The 10000-nt window shown below is 47.1% G+C and overlaps 1 protein-coding gene across 1 annotated transcript in view; it reads left to right on the top strand.

Annotated features, from left to right (window-relative positions):
- pou6f2 (POU class 6 homeobox 2) overlaps window positions 1–10000 on the top strand; it is a 97452-nt gene that overhangs the window by 64585 nt on the left and 22867 nt on the right. The window contains exon 9 of the mRNA XM_062521895.1: window positions 9839–9979. Coding sequence (XP_062377879.1) covers window positions 9839–9979 — 141 coding nt within the window. The remainder of the gene's footprint in view (window positions 1–9838; window positions 9980–10000) is intronic.

Raw genomic sequence — 10000 nt, 5'->3', positions numbered from 1 at the left:
CATTGCTCGGCCTGAAAGAGAAAGGGGCCCTGTTCTGTCTGTCTGTAATTAGTTGTTGGCCTGTCAGGCAGGCAGCTAAGCTTGGAGCTCAGGAGCGCGGGAGATGAGATTGTGCTTAGACACACACACACACACACACACACACACACACACACACACACACGAACACACACACACACACGAACACACACACACACACACACACACACACACACACACACACACACACACACACACACACACACACACACACTCAAACACAAACACACACGAACACGCACACACACACACACACACACACACACACACACACACACACACACACACACACACACACATTCACACTCGTACACAGCGCCACTGGTACTCTTTTAATTGACACTGCAGGAGGCCAGGATCAGGCATTGTGTGTGTGTGCGTGTGTGCATGTGTGCGTGCTAGTGCCTGTGCATGGACTAGTGCGTGCGTGTGTGTTGATGGGGGGGTGCGGTGCTTGACGGGTGTGTGTGTGTGTGTGTTTGTGTGTGTTTTGTGGAAGAGCACTTGTTTGCTAAATAGGCCTCCCTCGGAGAGAAACAAATTGAGGAATATTACCATTAGTCACACTCACTAAGACTCCCATGGCTGAGCTTGGCTCTCGGGGGTTGAAAGGACTCCGACCGTATGAGACCCAATTTACCTCCAGCGCCCTCTCTCATTGGTTCAGAGCCAGTCTGCCGCCGCCCACATCTTTGTATCATTTTATTGTTACTGTAAAGTCAAATACAAAAGCCTGCGCAGACTGTGGCTACTTTGCCTACAGGGGCGTCAGGAGGACCATATTATATTCTGCCAACTCACACACACTCTCCGAGTCTGTTACTGTAATCACATCAGTGAGGCGAACAGTTCTTCCGCCCCTCTCTCCCTCCCCCTCTCTCCCTCCCAGCAATAATTTCTTAACAGCGGCAGCGGCGGGCCCTGTATTCCTGATGAGGTGGCGAGGCGGCGCAGAGTAGCGGGGGGGCTAATCGTGCGTATTAGCGGGCACAGCGGGTACCTGCTGGCAGCGTGGGCACGGAGCCGTCTCATTAATGCGGCCCAGCGACGGGCTCTTAAGAAGGCAGAAAATTGCCTTACGTAACGAGCTAGCGGCGGCTATATGAAAACGCGAGCGCGAGCACTGTTGACTGAAGCAGAAAATAAGACGGTGGCCCCCGTAAACAGCTCTGCTCTTCATATGAATAATTATAAAGCATGGGGAGGGGACAGGGAGGAGAGAAATGCTCTTAGACTAGTGGTGTAGTGTAGTGTAGGGCCTGAGGTGCTACCTTTGTGCCGTGATACCACAGGCCCAGGGCTTATTTCAAATGGGGCGTTTGGAAAAGGTTAGAAGACTGGCTGAGTGATGGTGTGGCTTTGTGTGCGTGAGTAGGTGATCTCCTCAAAATGTCACTTGAACATAAAATATATTTTTTTTTAAATAGTCTTTTAATGTCTTATAATGAATATTGTGGATAGAAATGTGCAGTTTAAGCATCACTTAGAGTAATTTTAGCCTCAAACGTCTTTGATTAAATAGTCTTCCTTCCATGACTGCTCACCACTGCTGATAGGGGTTGTTATCTCAAAGCATCGCCTTCCTCAGTCTCCCTCCCAACACACACACACACACACACACTCCTCGCGTACTCACTTAAAAGCACACATCAGACAGCGGCGTAATCTTTGGTGTCCATTAAAGGCAGCAAAAAGGACGCGGAGCAATTCAGTCAGTGAGGGCGTACAATACAGTACATGCGCTTCAGACAGAAGGCCAATATGACGCCTTTCTGTCTAGTCCATCTCCTGGTGCAGTAGCCTCATTACGTTTGCCCAATGCCAAAATACCCCATGGGGTTATCAAACAAACAAGCATACTGAGGGAAAGCATAATGTTAGTCTATGCATCAAAATGTTGGAAGGAAATGACAACAAATAGCCATGCAATGTGATTTTAAGTTCACTTGTGTAGTGAGGAAGAATTAGATCAATGCTGTCTACCAATTCTGTCAATTCATCACACCACTTAGTGTTGATATGGCATGAGTGTTGATCAACCTGTGTGTGTGTGTGTGTATGTGCATGGACATGTACTGTATGTTTGTGCACGTGCTTGTGTGGTTTTGTGTGTGTGTGTGTGTGTGTGTGTGTGAACACACTCTCACACACACACACACACACACACACACACAGGCCTACGATCTGGGATGTGACAGGAGAGCAGGGGGCTTGGAGTTTTATCGATCGGCCGGTGGCCACATCATGGCTGCGGCGCTGTCTCTTCCACCATTAATCTCCGCGCTCGGAGTCTTCAAATGGCACCTGACAGCCCAGTGCTGCCCCTCTGTCTCCCCTCAACCCCCCCACCCTCCTCCCTCTTCCCCCCCCGACAAAAAAAGCGTCCCCATTATTCTTCATTAGGCGCTGCGCTTTTCGGACGTCACGCCGAGGAGTAATCATTTACCATTATTCTGTTTATGAAGCCCAGACAAAGATGACCGGGGCCCCATTCAGTGGAGGTCAACAAAAGATCACAGCCCATTGATTAGGCCAATATTAAAGTTGTTCAAATGCTGTATTTGTATGTCAGGCATCTGGCTCTGTCAAAATGAATGGCAGTCCACTCAAATGTTGTGACAGAGCTGAAACGCGCTCTGACAAATTAGAATGGCCTCTCCTCTCCTCTCCTCTCCTCTCCTCTCCCCTCTTCTCCTCTCCTCTCCTCTCCTCTCCTCTCCTTGCTGAGCCCTGCGAAGCATGCAGTTTCTTTCTATTGCTTCCGTTTTAAAATCAAGTCATGTGTATCCTGTTTTTTTTTTTATGTTTTTTTTTTAATCAGGCTTGTAAACGTCCAGTCATCGATCATTTTGCTCTGAATCTTTCAGCTGGGCTAATGTGCTCTTTGGTTCCTAGTTCTCCATCAACAGTGTACAGGTGTGTGTCAACACAACGGGTCAGCTCAGGTCCTGTACATCATCAGTGTGTGTGTGTCGTATTCAAGGTAGCTCAGCTTCCTCTGTGTAAGTCATTGCTGCTACGCTAGTCAGCTTCACCGGCCTTACGGAAATAGCTGCACCAAATGTGTCACGTTAGACAGCATTCTTTTATCCACTGGACCTTGATCATCTATCACAAAAAAAGGCAGAAATATGTTGGTAAAATTTGAGCGTTTTCAGTGTATGAACACGATTTAATCCAGAATGTTAAATTACTATTCAGACGTTATTCCTCCTCGTTTTTCCTTGAGAAAAAGTGAAGAGGGAGAGAGAAAGAGAGAGAGAGTGATTGATTGGAAATTGACCAGAAATTCCCAGGGGAACTTCAGAGTCTTACAATTATCAACAAATGGGAAAGGGGGAAATTTTATGTAATGACGGAAGCCGCTCTTACTCGAAATGAACCTAATGAGGAAGGAGATTGACGGCCGTTGACCGGCACTTAATCACGTCTTAATGGCTGGGCTTGTCGTTTTTCTCCCGCTCGGTCCTTGCCTCATTTGCATTTCGCCTGGTTAAATACAGGCACTCGTGGCCACCTCTCGGGAGGTTGGAGCCTTTTATGCGGTGATCTGGACCTCTTGAGCGCGCTCCGCTGCTCCTCGAGTGCTTCTGACGCACCCTTCAGTTCCCTCCGTTCCTGCCCCCTCTGATGCATTGTGGGAGGAGTGACCTGAGGTGGTCCGTTGGATTCCTCTGGGTTTTCCTGAGATGTTTTATCATCTCTGGTTGCGATATTTACAGTTTCTTTCTTTCTTTTTCTTTCTTTCTCTCTGTCTCTCTCTTTCTGTCTCTCTCTCTCTTTTTATATCTCACCTCTGTCTTTTTCACAGGTTATTTTGCCTCTACCTGTTTTGCCTCCCCTGGGCAACCAAGTTTGTTTTCTCCCCCTCTTCATTTCTCTGTGTTTTCCTCCTTCAGGAATTCCCTCTTCCGTAAGCAGCTTTAATGGTGCAAAGAGGCCTCCACCACCACCACTCCCCTGCCCCCTTTAAATGTGGGGCCCACATCAGGCTTCCAGGGCCTGAGGCGTGGACCAGAGGTGTTTTCGGGGGGCCTAATGGCATTTCGCTGTACGGCAGGGCCGAGGGGATGCGCGGAGGGTTAGGGCCGGCCGACGGCAGGAGCCCGGGGACGGCGGCGGGTAGCGGGGCGGAGGTGGAAGTGGAGTCTGCGGGGCGCAGGGGCGAGTCTCAGCACGCCTGCTCGTGTCACAGCTGATTACGCTCACTCGGAAGAGGACGGAGGGAGAGAAGGAGAGAGAGAGAGAGAGGAGAGAGAGAGAGAGAGAGAGAGGGAAAGAGAGAGCACAGGGATGGAGGAATGGGAGAGTAACAGAGGTGCAAGGTGAAGGATGAGACTTCTGGCTCTGGACCCCAGATCTCTGCCAGAGACGGCCCGGAGTCGCCGGGTTCTGTGTGAGAGAGAGGTGACGCAGAACTGGGCCCCGACACGAACAGTTTGCCTTCTGTGTCCCTCTCTCTTATTTTGAACTGCCCAGATGGGCGAGATGGAGCTGTCTGTCCTACAGTACGTACTGTAGGACGCGTCGGTGTTTTAATGCTGCTGTTTTGGACAGTATTTTTCTGAGCGTGACAGGAAGGGTGAACTTGAGAGAGACGGGGTCGTTCAGATAGCAGGCCAGCTCTAAATAACTGAGCGAAGATCAGAGCTGGTTTTGTGATAAGCATAACCTCCTTTATAAAGGCGGTGTAAAAGGCAGTGTCACCTTTAGCCAAAGGCACCTCAAGGTTGATTTGTCTCCATACACTTTGTACCAAGAAGAAGGGGGTTTGCTATTATTGGGTGAAATTTGATGATTGAGGTCTTGCGTGTGTCCTCAAAAGGTGGCTTGTGTCAAACTGTAATTCATGTGACCGATTCGGACCTTTTGATGTATTTTAAAAAATCAGCAGGAATATTGCTAGTGTTTGGGGGCAGATATCTTGTACGTGTCCCTTTAACCTGGTTGGTTCTAGCAAGAAATGCAATTCACTTCAAAGACCTTCAAGTTTTTTTGGGGCCATTTCCGCTTGAGTTTCCAGGGGCCTTTCTTTGTGGTAACACACAGAGTTTATTTTTTTTCACCACATTCAGGAGATTACATGGGCTGTTGCACAGGGTGACCCCCATGGTCAAATGGCTAACACAGGCCATGGTCTGCTTAATAGAGTTTAAAATTTACTCACCCCCTTCCTTCCTTTGCCTAAGGTGAAAAACTTTCTTTTAACAGTTTAGCTTTATGGGCACAAATAATATGAATCGTAATGCCCCTAACCTCATATCAGACTCCCTTTCTGCTGCATTCAGCATTAACGCGAGGCTTAAACTTCTAGAAATTTCCTCCAGGAACTTGGCTTGTTGTGAAGGAGATGCTGATGGCAGGTAAAGGTTTCAGAAAACCTCCAGCATAACCTTGCCGGATTTTTATACACTAGGCTACACCAAACATTATAAGCAATCTGTGTTGAGAGCATTACGTCAGTCACTGTCACCATAAATCTACATCATTCGCTGATTGACTTTGAAAAGCGTTTTTTTTTTTTCATCCACAGTGTAGCTGGTTGAGGTATTAATATACAGTCATTATACACACACTGATTTATTTTTCATGCTTCTTTTGATATAGCCGCTAGCTTTGATAAAACATTTACAGGCCTTCAAAACTCTTCTATTTGAACGTGGCTACACTGTTTAACCACATTTAATGACACAGAAATGTGCAAAGTATTTAGCTTTACATGACTTTCAGTGCAGTCATGTGATTTATGTCACGTAGGAAAATCATAAACGAGGCTGAGCTGCTCTGTTTGAAAATCCGTTCTCTTTTCCAGTTAACTCCTACAATGGTGTCTATGCAAGCAGAAAAGAAAATGTGTGCTTCAAACTCACCCTTTGATGAAATAGATTTGAGGTGAATTCAAATGTTGTATGGCACTTTTTTTAATCTCTCAGGGATCTCTCTCTCTCTCTCTCTCTCTCTCTTTCTCCTTATCTGCCTGTCTATCTCTATGAAAATGTTTTTAAAATCTCTGTCGGGCATCTTCCTAGTCGATCTCATGCCTGACTCAAGTGCATTGTGAATCCAAAGCTCCGCGTATTCACAGCGGGCGAGAGGAGGAGAGGAGGTGGGTGTCTGAATGGTTTACATGCTGTCTCTTCCGAAACCTGGGAATGAGGGAGGGGAGGACTGTTTAGCTCCGGCAACACATACAATCAGCCCCCAAAAAATGGCGGGCCAGCATGGCCATTTCCTGTCTCCCCTGGAGGTTGAGAGCGCAGCGGCGTGGCGTAAAATCACCTGTTTAGATCCTCCGACGTCAAACACTGCGATCGGTCCTTCCTGCTTTATGTGTGGCCGCTCCCCTGTTGCTTTCCATATTACGGAGTGAGGGGGAGAGACCCGACTGTGGAGATGCTGAATTTCGCGGGCATGAATTGGAATAATGTAGGCGCCACAAAGGGCCCTGACCCCAGAGCAGACCCTATGGCGGTGAGCACCATAGCTACTATTCTATTCACCGCTCTCTTAAACGCCACAAGCAGGGACACATATACAGTATTAGCTGGATGTTTTGTGACAGGGATATTGAATAATGTATATTGTTGGAGGGATCAGAAACAGAAAAAAAAGTGGTCCAACTGCATCCCCCACCCCCCCCATCACACACACACGCACGCACGCATGCACACACACACACACACACACACACACACATCCCTCCTCTGCCCCCTCCCTTTTGGACATGCACTGACAGACGTCACGTCGCATGACATCATGTGTAAACATAAAAGTCGGAAGAAATCAGCAATAAACCTGACAGAACACAATCCAAAAAAAATAAAATAAAATAAAAAAAACCCCAACCCCTCACTTTCATCATCTGATGCATTTTGCACCACTCAGAACTGGAAAATGCTATGTGTGCCTAGCATGCTAACTGCCCTTAAAATCAACACTTTTGTGTCCCCGTTCTAACCATCTCACCTCCCTTTTTTCTCCTCGTCTCCTCCTATCAGTCCATCATATCGCCCCTCAAGCATTCAAATCCTCTTCCTCCCCAGCGATGGCTGAAACTCCTCTCCGATAGCAAGAGTGATGTCGGTGGAGTGTGTATGTGTGTGTTGGTGGGGGTGCAGGGGGGGATTATCTGTTAATGCAATCCCAGGTTGATATTTCCAAGCAAACCCTCTCCAGTGCTCCCTGGCGCAGATACACGTATTTATTTGACGATGTTTGCCCGAGATAAGCCTCCTCTCCATCGCCAGCGTCTCTCTTCCATTGACAAAGCCACGCCATTCGGAGAGATTTAGCCACCAAGGGTGTCGGTGAAGAGGCTGCTCACTATCATTTTCTGTGGGTGGAGGGGTGGAGGTCGCAGTGTGTATGTGTGTGTGGGGGGGGGGGGTTCGAATGCAAAGCCTCTATTATGCTTACAAGCTTTGTATGACATCTGACTTGAACACCAAAGAGCATTTCCGAGCATCTACTGGGAGCCATCTTACAAGAATACTTGTCACATCTCCCATCGCTGTTTGCTTTTCTTATTCAACGTTTTGGTGCTTAATGAATAACAGACATGGTGTGTATGCTCTCGGTGCTATGACTTATTAATGTTTTAGATATTAAACTTGAAGTATTTCTGCATGTCACTGCAACGAGTCTTGAGCGTCTCGTAATGTCAGCGTCAGTTGTATTTGCGCAGAGGTAAACCCAATGTGTCACTCTAAATAATAAAGGCCATATCCAAACTAGGCCTCTTCTGTTTAACATCTGGGTCATAGATGTCAAGCTTGGGCTCTTGACTTTTCCAGAAGGACAAAGTGCTGGACACATGAAGGCGATTTCTGTGATTAGCACCAAAAAAAAAGGAGGATGACTTTCAGTCTAGGGGACGCAATATCAATCTCGGCCAATTTTAGGCCACCAACATGAAATATGATTTCATAAGACAAATGTGGTGTCATTCTTAATGCGCTTAACCTTTACTGTCAATGAAAAAGTATCGATCGCTCCGTGGCATTTTTTCATCATTTGATTTCAGAAAGCGTGGTAATATATGGGGCTGGGATATGATAAAAGATGAATGGCGCCTTAGTGGTCTCAGTTTAACAAAGCTCAAATCCCCATGGAGCACTTGTGTTGAGAGGGAAAGAGGGGGGAGGGGGGTAGTGCATTTCAAACCCTGCGCAGAAGACTTTTTTTTTTCAGACATTTTCTCTCAGCTATGGTTGACACTTCCAGTGGTGCCTGTCTCACACAATCACTCCATCACCACAAAAAAAAACTGTCCTTTTCCCCCTCGAATTCTCTGTTTTCCTAAATGTTCTTCAAAAATAAATTCACGTCTCTAAGGGATTTTATGAAGCAACCTTGTTTCTGTTTTTTTTTTTTTTTTGAAACCACCGCCATCGCCATGTTTACAACATCTTCTCAATACGCTTTCATGGTTCACGACAATTTGCTTTTGTTTCTGTGCGTCCATTTTTCTTTGGACTGTGTTTTGTTTAATTTTGTCCTTTTCCTGCTCATCTCCATCAGCGGACGACCCCTCCTCTCGGCAGCAGTAGCAGTAGCAGCAGCAGCAGGCCTCTGTCCTCGCCGGTGTTTCTATTATTTTTCCATTGGCTGGAGTAATTGGAAGGTCTCGGCTGCCTCCCTGGGCCTCTGATCTGCTTAAACAACCTAATAAGGCTTCAGCTCTGTGGCGCCGCAACCAAATCAGCAGTGCATTTTCAGCCCTTAATAGGTGGTTAGTTTGATTTATAAGGGCCGGCCAGGGGGTGCAACGCCGCCCCGAGCTCTGCTGGGCAGGCGGGAGTTGCTGTTTGTGTGTGTGTGTGTTTGTGTGCGAGCGGGCGTATGCGTGTGTGTGTGTGCGCCTGTGTGTGTGTGTGTGTGTGTGTTTGTGTGTGTGTGCATGTGTACGTGTACGTGTGCGCACATGTGTGTGTGTGTGTGTGTGTGTGTGTGTATATGGGTTGGAGCATTATCAGGGAGTAGAGATGAGTTCATTATGCCAGCAAGGACAAGTGGAGAGGTCCCTAGGGCCAGCAGGTAAAAAGAGGGCGATTGTGCGATTATTTAGTGTGCTTAGTATTTATTTATTTGTTTTTTTGTTTTCTATGTTTTGTTTCTTGTGCGGATATGCTGGTATCACTCTTGTACGTATATCGTTGGAGTTTTACAATCACTGTAAGTGAATTCTTGATACATTTCTGTCGGATTTTGGCACAGCAGGCCACCGACTCTTTTCAATAGGCGTTGTTGCACACATTAAATAATTGTCAGACACGGATGCCTATCTCTTCCAAAGTTTCCCTATTTCCATTTCCAAACTTTAACTTTAGTCGCAATTTACAGAAACAAGGAGAATCGTCCGAATTATGTTTTAATTTCAATTTTCAATTTCAATTTAATTTTACTTATAGAGCGCCAAAACATTACACATGTCTCATGGCGCTTTACAGAGTGATAAACATTCAAAGAGAGCCCATGAGTAACAGGGGCAAGGAAAAACTCCCAAGAATTGGAGATACTGTACATATAGGAAGAAACCTCAGACAGATCCACGACTCAAGGGCCCAACCCATCTGCCTAGGGTCAGTTACAGTAGAGTAGTCATTTGTAGTATCAGAAGGTTCAAACAGTCCAGTATAGGGAATAAACAGTCCAATCTCCGATCGTCTCAGTTTGTTCGGTATCCTGCTTTGAAATAATACTCACACCCGTGTCTATGTTTGTGTCTGAGATGCCTCAGAAATAGGTAGCAGAGTATGTGAGTGTTCTCTAACCCGCCTCTCTGCCCTCCTCTCCTCAGCTCAACCCTCTGGCCAGCCAGGCGGCCGTAGCGGCGGCAGCAGCAGCCATGGGCTCCATCGCCGGGTCCCAGGTGTTTGGCAACGCACTCTCCGGCCTGCAGGGCGTCACGGGCCAGCTGGTCACCAATGCCCAAGGACAGGTAAGCGGCCACTGGAGGATC

The sequence above is a fragment of the Sardina pilchardus genome, chromosome 19, assembly GCF_963854185.1.
Source record: "Sardina pilchardus chromosome 19, fSarPil1.1, whole genome shotgun sequence".
NCBI lineage: Eukaryota > Metazoa > Chordata > Actinopteri > Clupeiformes > Clupeidae > Sardina > Sardina pilchardus.
The sequence above is the reverse complement of the archived record's forward strand: the minus strand, read 5'-3'. Positions and strand labels throughout refer to the sequence as shown.